Source organism: Durotheca rogersii (assembly GCF_024521655.1).
Source record: "Durotheca rogersii strain YMJ 92031201 chromosome Unknown GGS23scaffold_6, whole genome shotgun sequence".
In the NCBI taxonomy this organism is placed as follows: domain Eukaryota; kingdom Fungi; phylum Ascomycota; class Sordariomycetes; order Xylariales; family Xylariaceae; genus Durotheca; species Durotheca rogersii.
This window is the reverse complement of record NW_026251237.1, coordinates 1,277,992-1,296,747: the sequence shown is the minus strand read 5'-3', so window position 1 is coordinate 1,296,747 and position 18,756 is coordinate 1,277,992. Positions and strand designations below refer to the sequence as shown.

The 18,756-nt window shown below is 60.0% G+C and overlaps 3 protein-coding genes across 3 annotated transcripts; 2 read left to right on the top strand and 1 right to left on the bottom strand.

The window, feature by feature from the left end:
• The first annotated feature begins 4,742 nt into the window (after window positions 1-4,742).
• Window positions 4,743-6,832, top strand: GGS23DRAFT_462908 (SUR7/PalI family-domain-containing protein). Its single transcript, XM_051514134.1, has 2 exons — window positions 4,743-4,970; window positions 5,242-6,832. The coding sequence occupies exon 2, from the start codon at window positions 5,313-5,315 to the stop codon at window positions 6,405-6,407; it is 1,095 nt and encodes a 364-aa protein (XP_051373485.1). The 5' UTR covers window positions 4,743-4,970; window positions 5,242-5,312; the 3' UTR covers window positions 6,408-6,832.
• A 1-nt stretch (window position 6,833) lies between these two features.
• On the top strand, window positions 6,834-11,156 carry GGS23DRAFT_619413 (WD40 repeat-like protein). Its single transcript, XM_051521010.1, has 2 exons — window positions 6,834-7,000; window positions 7,172-11,156. The coding sequence occupies exons 1-2, from the start codon at window positions 6,989-6,991 to the stop codon at window positions 10,856-10,858; spliced, it is 3,699 nt and encodes a 1,232-aa protein (XP_051373484.1). The 5' UTR covers window positions 6,834-6,988; the 3' UTR covers window positions 10,859-11,156.
• Window positions 11,157-12,134: 978 nt separating this feature from the next.
• GGS23DRAFT_462863 (uncharacterized protein) lies at window positions 12,135-17,385 on the bottom strand. The gene is made up of 2 exons (XM_051514133.1): window positions 12,651-17,385; window positions 12,135-12,512 (listed from the first exon to the last, which is right to left on the bottom strand). The coding sequence occupies exons 1-2, from the start codon at window positions 16,962-16,964 to the stop codon at window positions 12,408-12,410; spliced, it is 4,419 nt and encodes a 1,472-aa protein (XP_051373483.1). The 5' UTR covers window positions 16,965-17,385; the 3' UTR covers window positions 12,135-12,407.
• Between the last annotated feature and the right edge of the window lie 1,371 nt (window positions 17,386-18,756).

The following is an 18,756-nucleotide window of genomic DNA, read 5'->3' as shown; positions in this document are numbered from 1 at the left end:
GCCAACTCGAGAAAGGGGATACGCAGAGGGAAGACAGCCAGGATGGTCCAGCGGTTCTCGCTTGACTGGTCACCGAACATCGGCGTGGGCACGATGCACCACCAGCATAGAGGCGGCACCCAGGCTGGTTGCTATGGGCTGACCCGTAACTTGCGGCCGGTGTGGAGCAGCACGTGTGCGCATTCACAGGGACGATACATCCACCACCTGTACCTAGTACCGACACAGGTACCTCGAATAGGACCAGGGAGGTACGTAATAGCTATGCCAATAGACGGCTGCGCTAGCTCACTATCAAAGCTTTTGGCGGGGCTCCGCGGTTCCGGCTCGATCCAGTCGTCGAGTCAAGGGCGAGGCAAAGTTGCCGGCCGTGGTTTGTCTTACCTAAGGGAGGTCCAAGTCGACTGGAGATATATATATTGTCCGTAAATATATTGTAGATAGAATGGGTAAGAATATATGGATAAGTTCCAGGGCTAAGGGCAAGGGACGAGGAGCTGGGGGGAGAAAGGGAGGGGGCGCCGGAGGAGAGCGAGGAAAGCGTAAGACGGAAGACGAGGAGAGGAGAGAGAGAGAAGGGCCAACGACGGAGAGACGGAGAGGCGGAGAGGCGGCGGGCACTTGGGAATCATCAGCGCAGCAGCGCCTCTCTCTTAAGTACCCCGTAACCATCCGGCTTATCTGCCTCTGATATTGGTCTCGCCAGCCTCAGAGCAACACCCGACAATAAACCAGTCTCGATGCGGTTAGAAGGGAGAGCCGGGAGAGCAAGCAGCGTCATCACCGCTACCTACCGCCGCGACCACGATCACGATATTCACTTCTACGGCTGCTACCGCACGTGCCGCTACTACCTTTACTGCTCTTACTGTTGCCTCAAGATTTGCATATGCCAACCCTAGCGGTCGACTGACCGACTCCCTGCCTGTCGGGTGCCGTAGGTCTGTCGGGCATTTCCTCGTCCTCGTCGCCTCGCCGAGCCGAGCCCGTCTGGTGCCCAAGGCTAGATAAATCGCTCCTCGGGCGGCGGGTGAGTAAGTTACCACGATGGGTATCCGAGCCGATCAATCAGGGTAGCATGCAGGCGGGCGCAATCCGCTGGCTTGCCAATGAGAGAGACGACGACGCGCCGATCGGAAGCCCGATGCCAGCTTGCTGCAAAGATCTCACTCACGTCTAGCTCCCGTTCGCCGCCCCGATTTGTATTGCCTAAACTTAGCATCTCGCCGTGCGATGGCTATACGAGGACCTGGCCAGCTTTGTCGCCCCCCGTCACCCCGCCAATTTTTCTTGCCCTTACCGATTTTTCGTGGGCCGGTAGTTCCATTACCCGGCCCACGCCTCGTCCTGCGGGAGTCAATAAACCGCGATGTCACGATGTCTGGCGGTGGCGATTCTAATCGCCTCGTAGCGTCATGCAGAGGCATTATAGATGATGCGTTTTTTTTTCTTCTCTTTCGACTGCCCCGGTTGCGACCTTTTAGGGAGGCTGCGTACTTGGCAACTGCCGTCCCAACACCGGTGACCGCTTTTATTGGAGTCCGAGAAAGCTTGACACCACCATATCAATACCGATATCGTGGCAATTGCATGCATGCCTACTCTTCCCCAACCTGTTCAACACATAGGAGCAGGTCACGGGCGGTTTCTTCACGATGGGTGAAGGGGAAGACCCAATAGGAACCCGAGACGCTGGCCCGTTTCGTGCGTTGTCAAATCCTCCAGCGCCTATATGGCGGTATAACCCACCAGGATAATAAAAAAAGGAATGTCGTGTGCTCTCTACCTACAGCTCGATTCCCGCCGTATCCCAGAAGTCCCTCAGGTCCTGGGAGTTGCGGGACAGACTCGCGCGCCTCAGTACGCAATGGGCATGCAAGCGGGCGACAAGTTGAAGACAATACTAGAAGTTAGTTGGTGACACCGTTTTCGGCTACGAAGGCAATGGCGTCCTAGTAGGAGCAAAGCTGACCCGTGGATTCCGACGGCATACGCCTACATGTGAGATCAAGGCAGCAGTAGCGGTGCTACCCATGCGACTGAGGTTCAACAACGTCAGAACCCTGTGCTGTGATGCTCTAACACTCGCGGGACAAGCATCTCGTATGTCGGTTTGTTCGCCGTAAGACCGTCGCAGCCTGACACTGGACGGCGATTGGGTCCGGGGTAGGACGACGCAGCATTGCGACGACGGCCGAGCCGGCGGAATATATCTTCTTGATAGCGAAGCTTACCCATTCGGATGATCGGAAGGCAAGGTATGCATTGAGCTGCTAGCGACGTCAGCTCCGGTTGCCGGCCGCGAAGACCAACATCCGATCCCGCGGTGGCATCTCGGGCGAGTCCCGGCCCGTCGGCGCGTTCTCGATCGGGTAGGGACCACGAACCTAGGATGTTGGCCTTGGGATGCTTCTCGAACGCGATAAGGCTTACGAGGTTGATCCGCCGCCTGAAGATTTCTGTCTTGGCAGCCCATCCTCGGCGACGAGAGGGTGGTCGCCCGTCTTATAAAGAATCGGGCGACTCGGAGAATTTCGAACGCATCAACGATGTATACCTGAAAAACGCGGGGGGGTTGAACGGGTTCCGGCCTCGAGAAACCAAAGTCTTTCTACCTAAATGCCACTGGCCGGCAAGCCCCTTTACTGGGTGCTGGAGACTCTGGGGCGTAAGCCACACCCCGCTAGTCTTGGCATGCTATTTTAAGGGCGGCTTAGGCTCTAGCCTACCCTAGTGAGTCCAGGGGAGGTGAGGACCCGCGGCCTGCGTGGGCCCCGCTGACTTCCCCAGCCACATCTAGAGAGCTGACGGAGGGACCCTCGCGCGGGCAGGGCAGTTCGGGGCCACTTGCCCGCACCCGCATACAGATGGTCGGGGTGTGTATATCCACACCAGGCACATACTTTGGGTACTCCTCCTAAGGTCGACATCAACCTAGAGGTACCTCACAGAGTGCTTAAACCCCATCGAGGGTCGACAGATGTCTACGTGCTCTGAAGGGCGAAAGGTAAAACTTCAGATGTATGGGTTCTGTCGGCGTCTTGGCACACTGAATCCTTCTGGGACCCCCTGGATTCCCACCCTCCCGGTTGTCATTCGTGCAATTTGAATAATAACAATAAAAAAAGGAAAAAGAAAGAATCTACGAACGGTTTCGTAAACCTGGGGTATCTGATCGCCCACCCTGCCGAGTTACGAAATAATACGCCGTATGCCTACATGCCCAACGTGCCAGCATACATATGTACGCACATGCAGACATCGGTTACGTATACATATCCTGGCGTACGTATGTATTCGAGGCTGCGACCCCCCCTATGCACAGGGAGGGGAGGGAACGAAGGGGGTCCCGAAGACGCGTCGAATGTCATCGCCTCCTCGAGTTTGGCGGGCTCGGTCGCGCCACAACGCCCCCGCAGGTGAATACGCAAGAAAACCACGCGTCAGCCGAGTTGACATTTTCGAGGGCCGATTGTCATTTGTGCCGTCGTATCTTCTCTCTCTCTTTCTCTGCTCTCTCCTCGCTTCTCCCTCTGCCTCTCTCATTTGTTGTTGCTTCCTCCCCGGGGATTGCTCTCCCTCGTGTGTTCCCGTCTCTGCCGCCTTTCGGGCGCTCTGTTTCGCATCAGCTAGTCGGGATCCTACCGACGGAGAGCAGCGTTAGGGCTTGTTTAAATCGTCGGATGGGTGCATCGTCCTTCGGTGTCACTCGCCTGGGCGCACACACACGCACCAGTATGTGAAACAAATATGGTGCGCCGTCTTGGCATTATTCGCTGCATGTGGTCAGACTGCCGAGCCTGCTGCGTACTCGTGTCGAATCTGGCCGATAGCCTATGTAGGGTACCTCGTCCTCCGCTGGGGTCTGTGCCGTAGTAGCCGTCTAGCCCCCCGCTAGCCACGGGCCACCAGGGGAGACCCTAGCCCGGGATGGCGACGTGCCTCCAAGGCCATTGGCCGGCTAGTATGTTACTGGCGAGCGTCAGCACGATAGTGTATGAGTATGCGTGTAGGTACCTACATACAAGGTAGGATGTTTACGTCGTAGTACCCTTTGGGTTACTACCCTAAGGCACGTAGGTAGCGATGCGTCCCCTTCCATGCGCGTGTACACACGCTGCACTCCGTCGCTAGGGAGGTTAAAATTAGCAGGATAGGGGTTGTCTCGAAGCGTCGCCGAGCAGTGTTAGGAAGGAATACGCAGAAGAGTAATCTGATCTGTCGCTTAGCCCAACCTGGAGAACCTGCCCGTCTGTGTATAGCGTGCGAGCATTGCGTGTTATGAGGTGGGCATATCTACCCAGCAGGTAATGTACGGTACATCGCATCACACAGGATTTCCACCGTCGATAGGCCTGGTAGGCTGTGCCAACTGATCTTCCACGGGACGGGGAAAAAAAAAAGACGTCGGCTGAGTGGGACAGGAACTACGTAATCTGGTAGTGGGGTCAAGTCTCGCTGCAGGCGGCCTTATCATTGGGCAACGTGCGGGGCTGAGCAGGTTGGCCTCCCGACGTGTAGACAAACAGTGGCGTGGGCTGACGTCGACGTTACCCGGTACTGTAGGTCGGTAGGTACCTGGTACTATAGGGACCCGAGGTAGGCACCTACTCGGGTTAGGCAGTTTGGGGTTCAGTGCCACTGCCTTCCTGCCATGCCGTGCTGTGCTGTGCTGGCAGGGCTCGTCCGCACCTGCTCCGTGGGAAATCCCAATCGTGCTAGGAAAGACCGAACAAGGGGGGGAGGGAAGCTGCGCCACGCATTATATATGGGACGTCTGTTGGCAGGTTCAGGGTCGGGTACTAACGTATGGCTGGGCAGACGCGGTGCTTAGCAGGTACCCAGGCCGGCCACGGTGGGTGTGTGCTGTACCTACGCGGTACATGTCCTCCGCGTACCGCAGGCACGGAGATCCATCGTCGACACGCATGGATGGGGTTACGTATACGGTACCTACCGATGTTGATCCAGTCCGTCAAGCCCCGTCTCTGTCCCTGTCCAACCCTGCCCCCTCCCGTCCTACCCAACCCAGCCAACCAGGCCGACCCTCCATTAAATAAATCCGTCTTCTCTCGCCCTCTTTCTGCCCGACCTGACATCCGCATCCCTTCGTTCCCGTACAAACTACATCCCCAGGAGCCCATATCTCCTCCTCTTCATCCTACCCCTTCGCATCTGCGCTCTCCGGGTTCATCGTTGCTTCTGCAGACTCATCGTTGCCGGGTCTAACGCCGACGACAGCAACCCGTCCTCGATACCCTTGTATCTAGACCTAGCTTACCGGATCACGAACGGTCCGACCAAAAACCACCATGGGTGCCGGAAGATATATTTGCGTGGCTCTGCCATTCATATTAACCGTGGCCAGCATCGTATGCATGCTTATCGTTGGCCTTGCCGGCGTCGCCAACCAGAATCTATACCTGTTCCGAATCGACGTAACCGACCTCTCCATCAGCCCCGTTGCCCTTGCCAGCATTATCGGCAACCTCACCGGAGTTGGAGATATCCAGAGCCAAGTCGACAGCCTCAAGAGCACCGTCGACGAGAGCGGAAAGAATCTCTCGGAGAGCCTCAACGACGCTAAGAACAACTTGCTCGTAAACACTCGTTCGCCCAGCCCCGCCCCGCAGGACATCTCCAGCATCATCAACGGGGTGCTCAACTCGGGATCCGACAGCAACGTCACCGCCGCCGAGCTCGGACTGGCAAACACCTACGACTTCACTCTCTGGGGCTTCTGTGCCACCGCGGCCAACGGAACCCAAAACTGCACCCAGGCCAGGTTTGACTGGGCCACGGACGAGCTCAACATCGACTTCCTCCACCGGCTTAACAATGCCTCCGGCCTCAACGTCACGATCCCCCAGGAAGTCGAAGACAGCTTGACCACCTTCAAGACTCTGATCCGCTGGACTGAGGTCGTCTATGTCATCGCTATCGTCGGCCTCGGTATCGAGCTCGTCATCGGCTTGTTCACCGCCTGCTCTCGCGCCGTCTCGTGCCTAACCTGGCTCGTTTCCGGCATTGCCACCCTCGCCGTCATTGCTGCCGCCTCCATGATGACCGCGGTGGCCATCGTCCCCGTCGGCTTGGTTGTCGCCGCCACGTCCCAGTACGGTGGGAGGGCTAACGTCAACGGCTCATTCCTCGCCGTCGCCTGGCTCGCCGTCGCATTCGGCCTCGGCGCCAGCCTGTTCTGGCTCTTCTCCGTCTGCTGCTGCAAGCCCGAGAGCCGTGCCTCCAAGCGGTCTTCGCAAAGCACCGAGGGCGAGAAGTTCCTCCCGGCCGGCACGTACGCGCCGCTCGGCGACGGGAACCACAACTCCAACTACAGCTACGGCGCCCAGCAACGCGGCGGAGCCCGTTCCGATCTGGCGTACGAACCCTACTCTCATGCCCACTAAGTATGGAATGTCTAAGAAGCTAGCGGCGGACGTGGCTAGTCAGTGCCGGACGACGCACTAGAGGGTTGATTGCGGTTATGTAGATTCTGCATTGTGCTGGCGTTTGGACACGGGAATGACGAGAATGAAATGAAAGCTGCGTTTCATAGGCAAAAGAGGTTAGAAGGGGAGGAATTAGGGGGCAGCTGAAAGTGAGGAGGGATACCCGGATCGTTATGACAGTTATTTACCGTTAGACGCGATGGTACAATGTGGGACATTTTATAATTTACCCATTTCGTCGGCGAGTTTTAACGTTAAGATTTCGCCTGTTCGATCAAGATAAATGCTATACTCTGTGCTATGCGAAGCCTTATAACGATAACAGCGCACAATCACGTGGAACCTTTTTTTGGGCGATTTCTGAGGATACGATTCTAATCCAGAAATTTAAAAAAAAAAAACCCCCCCATACTTGCTTATGCCCGGCGCGCTGCTCCTCAAATCTCTAAACATACACATACATCGCCGAATTCGGTGCCAAATTAGTTTGTGAGCACAGGTAGGCATATGGCAACGCTGTCTAGGAGTTAATACTGCCGATGTCTTGCGAGGTGAGCGCTCAGTTGGCTGTTTGTTTTTGTCTGATGCGGTTCGAGTGACGAAACGAACGAAATTTCCCTTCCCCTTGTCGCCCTTCCACCCCCACCCCCCTGGCTGAAGCAACACCTACCTACCCTTATCGTCCAAGCCCGGACTCATATGCTGAACCCGCCTCGCCGCAGCCAGCCGACGCGGGCCGTCTCCGCCGGGAGTCGGTGCTGAACCCCGTCACGGCGCTCGCCTTCTACACGTCGCCGGCCGACGGGCGGCAGTATCTGCTCGCCGGGGAGGACGCCGACGTCGAGGTCTACGACGCCCGGGCGGCGCGCCGCCGCGGCGGCCGGCTCGCCGTCTTCCGCGACCAGGCCGTGCACGGCATCGCGGTCGCCGCGGGGCACGGCGCCTCGCCCGGGGCGGGGGCGGGGGCGGGGGGCGCGCTCCCGGCCGTCCTCGTCTGGGGCGGGCACGCTGTCGCGGTGCTGTCGCGCGACGCCATCGAAGCGGTCGTGGTCGGCGGCGCGCCGGGCCAGGCGCCGGCCGTCGCGGCGGCCCGCGCGCCGGACTGGATCCTCGACGGGCGCATCTCGCCGCTCGGCGACGGCCGCGTGGCCCTGCTCACGGCGCACAACGAGGTGATCGCCGCGCGCGCGGACCGCCGCGGCGGCCTCGTCCTCGGCGGCGCGCGGTCGCCGTCGCGGCCCATCCTGTACGCGGGCACGCTCGCCTGGTCGTCGGCGGACCACGTGCTCGTCGCCGCCGGCACGGTCTTCGGCGAGATCATCGTGTGGAGGTGCGGCCTCGCAGAGGCGGGGCGAGGAGGGGGGGAAACGGGGCAAGGGGGGGGGTGCGAGGTCCTGCACGTGCTCGCCGGCCACGAAGGCTCCATCTTCGGCGTGCGCTTCTCCCCCGAGATCCGGATCCCGACGGGCGAGACCCTGAGGCTGCTGGCTAGCTGCAGCGACGACAGGACCATCCGCGTCTGGGACGTGACGGAGAGACGTGCGGAGTCGGCGCGCCAGCGCGGGGAGAATAGCGGAGCGGGGGGTGTGCGGGGAGGGTACGAAAGCCACATCTCGGACGCGCGAGAGACCGGCTTCGGCCGTAATGTCGAGGCCCCGCCGCGCGACGACGATTCGACGAGGTGTCTGGCCGCGGCTATGGGCCACGCGTCGAGGATCTGGCAGGTCGAGTTCCAACCGAGCCAGCCGTCGTCGTCTCAGACCGCGAACACTATAGATCTCTATTCCTTCGGCGAGGACGCTACCACCCAGAAATGGAGCCTCCTCCTAGACCCGCAGCCGCCGACGGCAACCGAGCTCGGTGTCGAGAAAGCCGTCCCCGGGAGGGCGAGGATCGCCGCTAGACTGACGCACCAGTCGACATTCGCCAATCACAGCGGAAAACATATATGGTCTCACGCCATGGTCGCTGCCGGTAGTGGCGATCCTCTCATTGCTACTGGCGGCGCTGACGGGAAGATCGCCACGATTGGGGGGTCGGGTGGCAGTCGAGATGCGTCTGTTGACAATACCTCGTATAGAGGAGGAGGAGGAGGAAGAGGGGGGGTGGCCGCGTGGCCGCTCGCGGACGTCTTACGATCTTGCCACTCGGGTAATCCACCAGTGAGCTCTCGCGGGAAGCCGGGCGGCACACCCAAAAACGCGAAGGAGGGTTTCAACCGATACACGTTCGTCTCGGAGAGGCGGCTGCTCGCCGCGACGAATTCGGGCCGGGTGTTCGTCGGCACCTTCGACGACGCAGACGACTTGTCGTGGGCGGAGCTGGCGCTCCCGGACGAAATCGGGCAGGTCGTGTTCTCGCACGCGCTGCCCGGGGCGGTAGAGGCCGGATCGGTGGCTCTCATCGGCGCAGCCAACGGCGACATATACGCCTACGCCGAGCCGGGCAGCCGGCCCCTCGAGGTGCTCACAAGGGTCGACGGGAAGGTTGCGGATATCTTCTGCCTCTCGAACGGGGCCTGTCCGCAATTTCTCGTCACCATGCTGCGCAGCGCGCGCGCCGTCATCGTCCAGATCGACGCCGAGGGCTCCGATGCGGAACACGTCCAAGTCGCCCTCGAGGCCGGGTTTATGGTTACCGCCGCGGCTTTCGCTCGCGAGCACCTCGCGCTGGGGTCCCGGAAGGGCGTCCTCGCCGTCTTCCGGCGCGGGGAGGACGGAAACTACGCACGCACGCTCGCCCTCGAGGTGCACCCGGACGAGGCGATCACCTCGATCTTGCCTCTGCGGAGCCGGGCGCGCAACTGCATCTTGACCACGTACCGCGACGGAAAGTACCGGATTCACGAGATCGCCGCGGCGGCGGCAGACGATCGGGACGGCGCCGCGCTGCAGCTGCAGCTGCTCCACGAGACGTCCCCGCCGTTCGCGTCGTCCGTCGAGGGCGCCTGGTTCGCCGGCGCGGCGGGCCCGAGGGACCTCATGCTGTGCGGCTTCCGCAGCAACAGCTTCCTCGTCTGGAACGAGACGCGGCGGCGCGAGGTGGTCGCGGCCGTCGACTGCGGCGGGGCCTCGCGGAGCTACGCCTGGGCGCCGCTGCCGCCAGCGGCGGGAACAGGGGGAGGCGGCAGTGGCGACGGCGGCGGCGACGGCTTCCGCTTCGCGTTCACGAAGGCCGGGCGCGCGCACGTCTTCTCGCGGCGCCCCGCCCCGCGGACGACGCTGCGCGAGGGCGGCCACGGGCGCGAGATCAAGGCGGCGAGCGCGTCGGCCTCGGGGCGGTACGTGGCGACGGCGGCGGAGGACACGGTGATACGGATATGGGAGCGGCGCCGCGGCGGCAGCCGGCGGTTCCGCAGCGTGGCGGCGCTGGAGCGGCACGCGGCCGGCGTGCAGGCGCTGCGGTGGCGCGGCGACGAGTACCTGCTCAGCAGCGGCGGCAACGAGGAGTTCTTCGTGTGGCGGGTGCGGCGGCTCGGGGACGGCGACGGCGACGACCTCGCCGGGCTCGCCGTCGTATGCGAGGCCGTGTTCGCGGACCGCACGGCGGCCGGCGACGCGCGCATCACCGACTTCGACGTCGACGCCGCCAGCGCCACCGCGCCCCCCGCGTTCCGCGTCTCCATGGCCCTGTCCAACTCGACCCTGCAGACGTACGCGTACGCCCGCGCGACCGGCTTCCGCCTCCTCGCCCGCCGCGCCTACACCGGCGCGTGCCTGACGCAGGTCCGCCACCTCGGCGCGTCGCACGTGCTCGCCGCCGCGACCGACGGGCACCTCGCGGTCTGGGCGCTGCCCGCCATCGGCGGCGGCGCCGACGACGAGGACGGCGCCGCCAACCGCCCCGCCCTCGTCGCGCGCCTGCACCAGAGCACCATCAAGGCCCTCGACGTGCGCCGCGTCCCCGCGGCCGCCGCCGCGGCCGCCTCCGAGGCGTACCTCGTCGTCACGGGCGGCGACGACAACGCGCTGGGCTTCGCGCTGGCGACCGTAGCAGCAGCACCGCCGGCGCCTCGCCCCCCCTCGGCTCCCGGCGCGCGGCCGCGCGCGGCCGTGGCGCTGACGAGGCGATGCGTGGTCCGCGCGGCGCACGCGGCGGCGACGACGGGCGTGGCGATCGCCCGGCTGGGGCGCGCGGGCGACGACGCGCTGGTGGTCTCGGCGAGCAGCGACCAGCGCGTGCGGGTCTGGCGGCTGCGGGGCTGGCGGCCGGACGGCGGCGGCGGCGGCGCGCCGAGGGCCCAGCTGCTCGACGAGCGGTACAGCTCCGTCGCCGACGCGGGCGCGCTCGAGGTGTTCGGGGAAGACTCGGGGCGCGACCGTGCCGACGGCCGGCAGGAGAAGGCTGCCGTCGTCGTCGTCGTCGTCGCCGGCGTGGGCATGGAGGTCTGGGAGCTGGACGTGCGGTGAGACGGGAGGCTCTCGAGTAGGAGATACACGCGCGGGATCTGTTTGGGCGAAGAGCCCGGTATCGAGTAGAGGGCCGAGGGTGCCCGCGAGGACGGGGTCTGCGTCCTGCTTTCCTCGCGTCGCGCCCCTGTCTATTATTTACTGCGCTCTTCTGGACGGGCCAGGCCGCGACGTCTGAGATCACCGGGGCTACCTACTACTACACCCGCAACTAACCTCGGGCTCAGGTCTACTTGCTCTACTACGACCCAGCCTCGGGGACGGGACCGGAGCGGGGATACGTATAGCTGCCGAATTTACGTCGGCACAGGAGGGAGAGGTGCTGGTAGGTCGTGAGCTACAACGCATAGCACGCGCGCGCACACTAACGCGATGACAAACGGGCCCGGAGGGCACCATCGTTCTCATTCCCCTCGGCCCCGTACGATGGGGTGTCGGTTCTCTCGACGTAGCTGTGGGGGCGCGATGCCGTGATGCTATGATTGGCATGCGTGGTATCTGCCACCTCGTCTTCTCGTCTCATTCTCCTCCTCGCCTTTTCCCATTCGCCTTCTCTCATTCCTTATTGTTCAACCCCCCCTCCTCCCCTTCAACCTCTCTCCCTGCGGCCCGATCTCTCTCGTCTGGCCCCGGGGTTCCCTCCTTGATCGAATCCGCGCGTCCCCATCACACACCAGCTACCCCCCAGCTTTACCTAGCCCTAGTCAAGAAGCCGCGGTCGACGCCCCCCCTCCTGGTTCAAGCGTCTGTCTATCCATTATGACAGTGAAAATAAACATCTCTGGCTTCTTTGTTCCAGAACGCATAAAATGAAAAAAAAAAAAAAAACAATCACAGCGTGGGACCTCCCGTGGTCCACGTTAGCCTGCCAATTTCCGTGATGTGGTACGTATGCGGGAACGTAAGCGCGTGTCTGGTATGTATGCGTTTTGTGCATCCTTGTATGTGTATGTGCGTATATGAGTGCGTATGTGCGCGTTGAGGAGGCCCATGACTCTCCCATTAGATGGATAGATAGATGCGCCGGTTAGTTCCGCTCCTACTGAGCCACCAACTCCCCCTCTCCCCTCTCCCCATGTCTATGTTGGTCTTTCGAAGATTTATATATAAATAAAAACGTAAAAGAGGACGAGAAGAGACAATTGACCGCTGGCCTCACCGATGTGCAAGAGGAGAATGGAATGCAGAAGACTCTCCTCTCTCTCCTTTCCTCTCCCATCTCCTATTTTTTTGTTCCCTAAGCGAAGTAGCTCGGGGCCACGACTGTATACGTTTCTTCAAAGAGAAATCAAAAGCAACCCCCCCTTACTAGATACCAGGGGCCGGAAACGCCTTGCTGAATCGATGATGTGGAATAAACTTGCGAACCAGTCTATAGGGTGAGGCGATATGCCAACGTATGGCATGATATGATATGATAGGGTATAATATGATAGGATATGATATGGTAGTATAGTATTAGTAGGGTGACGTGTTAAAAGGTGTGTGCGTCCTGCGCAGTTATAGAATCTGGGCTTGAACGTGAGTAAATGCCGAGGAGAGGGACCCTTTACGCCGCTGTCGTGGTCTCGGCGTATGGTGTGTGGATCTCGACGAGCTGCTCGATCCGGGGGATGAGCTCGGGCATGCGGAACGGCTTCGAGATCACGTCGTCCTAAGGTAGTCCCGTCTGTTAGTGTATTGGAAACCAGCAGACGCCCTCCTCCCTCTTCATAGAGTAAATCAACTGCTCCGAAGCTGATGAGAGTGGAGAAAAGAAGGGAGGGCGGAAGGCTCGGGACAAAATACGTACAACTCCGGCGGCTTTGGCGCTCTCGATCTGCTCGGGCCGCGCGTATGCCGTGACAGCGATGATGGGGATGTGGCCGACAATGGTGCCCTCGCGCTCGAGCTCGCGGATGCGGCGAGCACACGTCATGCCGTCCATGACGGGCATCTCGAGGTCCATGAGAATGACGGAGATGTCGTGGCCCAACTTCTCGTTGCCGCTCCAGAAGCGTGACTGCTGTAGCACCTCGAGTGCCTCACCGCCGTGGTTCGCCACCTTGGTATTGTTGCCCACGTTGCGCAGAGACCGTTGTAACACCCGCTGGTTCACGAGGTTGTCCTCGACTATTAGCACATCGAACAGCCGCCGGCCGTCCTCCGAAAACCGCGCCCGCGGCGCCACCACGCTCCTGCCCGCGGGCGAACCGGCCATCTCGCTATCCACCACCTCCGGTTGCTGGCATGTCTCCGTTGTTGCCGTCGCCGTCGAGCCTCCCGGCGCCGTTGGTGGTGGTGGCGGCGGGGGTTTTTCTGAAGGAGGGATACCCGTCTTCCTGCTCTGCACGTAGAAGGAGAACGTGCTGCCGACACCCTTCTGGGAGGTGACGCCGATTTGCCCGCCCTGGAGTTCGGTGAGGATCCTGGATATGAACAAGCCCAGGCCCGACCCGCCGTATTGGACGTGGGTTCTGGGCGTGGCCTGCGAGAAGCGCTGGAACAGGAGCTTCTTCTCGTGCTCATCCAGACCCCTGCCTGTGTCCTGGACGGAGAAGTGGAGGTTGACCTTCTCCCCGGTGCCCCAATCCGCATTGTCGGTGAGGTCGTCCTTGCTTGTGCGGTCCCTCGGGAAATATTCGATGCCGCTATCGGTCTTCTCCGAGATGTCTCTCGAGGCGTCGAGAGTAACAACGATGGTCCGTTCGGCACGCGACTGCGTGAATTTGATGGCGTTGGTCATGAGGTTGATTAGAACCTGGAGGAGCCGCGAAGGGTCGAGCTTGACCCAGTCGAGGCCCAAGTCGAGGTAGCGATCCTTGACCTGGAACTTCATCTCGATGTTGTTCGTGTTCAATTCGCTTTCAAATATCTTCAAGACGCGCTGCACGACCGCTAGCGGCTGCACGTCGATAGGAGTGACGAGTAGTAGCTGGGAATCCAACTTGGATAGGGTGAGGATGTCGTCGACTATCCGCTTCTGGTGGCTCGCGCATAGCGTTATGGTGTTGGCGGCCTCCACGCAACCCTCTATCGCGAGCTTCAGGTTCTCGAACTGTTCAACGCCGTCGATGGAAGGCCTGTACTTGGCGAGGCTTCCGGCAATTTCGTCCGCACATTGAAGGATCGCGCTCAGCGGGTTGCGCATTTCGTGGCTCGTGATGTCGATGAAGTTCTCTTGCTGCCGCTTGAGTTCGACGGCTTCTTCGCGCCGCTGCATCTGGATCTGCTCAGCCAATTTCTGCTGCGATATGTTGGTAACGCACCCGAAGATTCCTTTGATGCTGCCGTTCTCATTCTTCTCCGGATACGCGCTCATCAACACCCACGTATCTATAACGTTATCTCCGTCGTGGCGGGAGCATTTAAACCTGAATTCATGGGTGATGGCAACCTTATCCGTAAGCAGGCAACGCCACACTGCTTCTAAATCGGGCCTGTCCTCCTCTTTGACGCTTTCCATCCAAGTATTTACACTCTGGGACCTGTTGTGCCTTGATATATCCCACCACATGTCGTTGGAATACGTGATGAGGCCGAGATGGTTGGCGATGAACATTCCTACGGGGGCGAACTCGGCCATCCGCGTGAACTTCAATTCGCTTTCTTGGACCTCTTGCGTCCTCTGGTGCAGCTGCTTCGTCAGCTCTTGGCGATCCGCGGCAGCCATCTGAGCCGCCTTCTGACCACGGCGTATCTCCTCCTCGAATAACACAACAGATGCTAACGAGGTTGCGAGTTGACGGGATAGCAGGCTGATGAACAGTTGGTAATCGTCATCGTACGGGCGTCTTGGATTTACGCCCATCACGATGAAGCCGACCACGCTCTCGCTCCCGGTGGTCGGGTGAACCGGGAATATGACGATGGATCTACAGGGATCACCTGAGCCCCTCCAAGCCAACCCATCCATGAGGCCCTCGGGGAGCGTACCGTCTTCAGCGGATAGGACAACCGGCTTTCCGGCGTTGGACATGGATTCCCGCATGTACGGAGCAAATCCGTCATTACTCGTCCTCAAGTCTAAAGACTCAACTAGTAGATTGTGGCCCTGTGGTATGCCGAGAGAGGCCTCGAGCATCAGTAGAGGCGGGTTAACCCAACTGCCCGAATGCATGGACGACACATCGCTCTCGGAATCCTCGGTAACCGAATACACTAGATTGAACGGGACATCTTGCTCGTTATATTCCAACCCCCGGTTGACCTGAACCCAGAAGCTCTTGACGTCACGGGCCAGGGCCGTCTTCTCACCCACCTCATGCAGCGTCAGCATCCTTCTCTCCGCGACCTTTCGCCGGGTATTGTCGAAGGCGGGATTGAATAACCCCGCAACGGATCCGGTGCTGCCGATGAGCGGCACGATGGACCATGAGAAGAACGTCTCTTCGTCAAACCCGTTGCGTCGTAAAATTAGATTGTCGTCATTCTTCATCGTCGCCTGGCCGGATTCCCAAGCGCTATCCAGTATAGGCCCAACCTCCGACCAGATTTCAAGCCAGGCTTCCTTGTAACTCTGGCCCATAAGTTTCGGGTGCTTGGCACCCGCCAAGGCGACGTACGCCTCGTTGTATATAGTGGTGAGCTCCTCACCCCAATACATGGCTGTGGGATTAGGACTGCCCATGACCAAGTTCGCCGCAGCGCGTAGTTCCGGTGGCCAGTCTTCTATCGGTCCGAGCGGCGTTGATGCCCAGTCTCTGCTACGAGCAAAATAAATGTGCTCTGGGAGGTCGGGTGTAAGAGGTAGCCGGGTCCAGTCGAAGGAGGGTTGCGACACAAGCGGCAGGACGACCTCGGGTGTTAAATCGTCACGATGCGGCGACACATTACCTTCAGCACGGTATTCGGTCCCTGCAGACGGGGTCGCTCCAAAGTAATCCCGATCGGGCAGGACAATATCACTCGGCGTCCTAGGCTGAGGGTTTGGCGTCGCGTCACGGCCCCGCGAATCGACACTGGCTTCTCTTTCTAACAAAGGGTCGAGAGAGCTCCGCCCGATCGAGGCGGCGCTTATGTTCGCGCTCACAAACCGGTAACGATCTCTTACCGTCGAGCAGGTCCAAGAGAATCCGCCATAGCAAAAGGAAGGCAAGAAAACATCGAGGCCTTCCGGATTGTTGCCGCCAGCTTTCACCCACGCCTTGAAACTATCGAAATCGTCTCGTGCTTCGTTGTCGTCATCCTGGGACTCGCCGGAGATCAAGGCGCGGATAGATTCGGAAACGTGCAGCGCCGGGTTCGCGTAGATGATAGCGAAGGGCCCCGGCTCGTTGTTGGCCGCGTTCGAGCCGTCGATCACGAAGGTTGGTCTGTCGTCACGCTCTAGCAGTTCAAAAATTCCGAGGCCCTGCACTGCCTGCAACTCCGGGGTGGTGATCATCGCTTCGGGACTTCGCGCCGCGCTCCCGCTCGTTTCAACCGACGACCAACTGCCAGGCGTTGTGACGAGCCTCACTGGGCTCGTGGAGCTCAGGGTACCCCGAGCAAGCTTCAGTGTCGTCACGTCCGCACCATCCCGTACGCTCCTTAGCATAGTCGCCCCTTCAGAGTTGGTAAAGCTAAGGGGCCGGGCGATGAGCGGCCGATGCCTATGTGAGAAGAATAAGGGCGACGTGAGGCCATCGACGCCCCTCGGAGGCGCGGGTCGGCCGTAGGGGCCAATCTCGATCTTACGGGGCGGCGTCATCCGAGTGCGGGCTTTCTTGAGCGTGCGGCTGCCGAGCTGGCGGCCGTCCGGTTCGTCACCCGACAACCTCTTGCCTTGGGCAGACGTCAGGTAGTGAGACTGGGATACGATGGTAGGAATTACACTCGCCCTCGTATTCGTCCCGTTCGGCCGCATCGCTGACTCTGTAGATGACGTCTGCCGCTTAAGGGGGGCGGCAGGCGTCAGACCATAATATTCCAGCATCTTCGAGCACCCTTCTACGACAGGGGTCACCGAACTATTAGTGACATGGACGGGTGGTTGGCGGGATTGCCGCACCTCCTGCGCGAGAGGAAGAGTAGAGACAGCGGGAGAGACTGGTATAGAACGGGTGTCGTCTTGTTGGACGACTTTCGGGTCGGCGCCCGGGGCGGTTGGGGGTTCAGGTTCGTCTTGGTCGTTTTGCCGAGTCATGAATGGATATTCCTTGCGGAGGCGATGCCGGCATCAATGGAGAACTCGTCAGCCGCGAACTGACCCAAATTACCTGCTAACGATGATCGAGAAGGTGGAGCGTCGTCGGCCTGTGGCCATGGATGGCGTAGGATCGGGGATGCAGACTAAGACAAAGGCGGGCGAGGGGAGGATATATGGACGGCGAGAATCGAGTTGGGTTAGAGGTTTCTCATATGTAATCGAGGATCCTCAAGTTTTCGCTAGTTGGAAAAGCTAGATGCTCCAGAACCAGACCCGGATGAGCGTCGGATTAGGGCCTGGTGCGATCAACGACTGTTAGGGCTGACACGAGCCTTACCCGGTCCGCGCTTCCAAGCCCCCGGCGTCAACGGGGTTTCGCCAACTCGCGCGCACGCAACGCACACATACACTCATCCGCGCTCTCGGCAGGACTGACAGATCGTCAGAAGCAAGAAGAGGACGAGGAAGAGGAAGGGAACTAACGCAACGAGTAAGAAAATGAGTGTTATGTAAATTGCCAGATGAGCGGAGAGGAAGAGAGAGTTGGCGAAACCGAATGAGCGGGTGAGCGAGGGAGGGAGCGAGTATGCGTATATGCGTGTCCGTATAAACGTAGGTATGAGGGTGTTGGATGCGTGGTCTAAGGGAGTAAGTATGTGTGCGTGTATGCGTGTGGCAGCACGCGGGAGTAGGTAAAATGATGGCAATGATAACGGCAACAACGACGACAACAATACCCCGAAGAAGAAAAGAAAGATGCTCGAGAAAAGAGACTCTAGTCCGACCCTCTGACGTTTCACCGAGTATAAGCCCTGCTCTCTACTGCCGATGGCAAGATTGCGACAGGACTGATACGCGGACCAGGTATTAGGTTGGCTGGCTGGCAGACGGTCTACGGAACCCGACGGCCATGCGACTACGACATGCACTGATACTGGTATAGATGGATTTTATCGACAAGGGTTAGGCTGAGTGGGATGGGTTCGCGGGAAGATGCCGACGGAGGCGGCTAACCAGGAGAAAACACCGGCGAGGGGATCCCCTGAGAGCTCAAGCACCACAAGACGTGCGAGCCGAGGCTAGCGTGTGTACTGCAGAGTGTGGAGAGGGCTGGCGCGGACGGGCTACGCTCGAAAATAACGGCCTGTAGGAGTATATACTATTGTGTATTCTGTGTATTGTGTGTGTTGCGTGTGTTGCGTGTGTGTATGCGTGTGTGTGCGTGTGCGCGACGAAGAGGGAGAGGAAGAAGAATCGGCCAATACTAAGGCTGTCCGGCTGGATGGGAGGATACGGGGCAGGGCAGGGCAGGGCAGGGCGGGCGGAGGTGGATTCTAGGTAGATGAGGGAGACGAGAATGGCGACGACGATAACGACGACGGCACGATCAGCTGGGCAGCACAATAAAGGCACATAGCATACCTGGTGCCACTACCCAACATCAGACAGGCATCGGCAAGGTGCTGGTGTCAGCGCCAATGTGTATACGGGTGGATGTCGTAGTAGGATATCGGCATGCGCGTAGGTGTGTAGGTTGGTGAGTGGGCGGTGGGATGCGGGTGTGTGATGTTATGCATGTGTGTGGTCGAGGCGAGCATCCAGATGCCAGCAGACGCCGGGTGGGTGACGGGCGGTAGCGGGACGGCGGGTTGGCCTATGGAAGTATTGCCAGTTGTGGTCGTCGTTGCCGTTGTCGTAGCGGCAGCGGGCGAGGAGGAGCAGCAATAAGGAGCAACAATGGCAGGTACCGTGGCGAGATGTGTTGGGGGGGGAAAAAAGGAACAGACGA

Bases quoted from the DNA above. Each gene is read 5' to 3' on its own strand.
- GGS23DRAFT_462863 (XM_051514133.1), bottom strand. From the start codon at position 16,964: ATGACTCGGCAAAACGACCAAGACGAACCTGAACCCCCAACCGCCCCG. The intron at 12,513-12,650 runs GTACGTATTTTG...GGACTACCTTAG, and splicing joins GCGCCAAAGCCGCCGGAGTT to GACGACGTGATCTCGAAGCC.
- GGS23DRAFT_462908 (XM_051514134.1), top strand. From the start codon at position 5,313: ATGGGTGCCGGAAGATATATTTGCGTGGCTCTGCCATTCATATTAACC.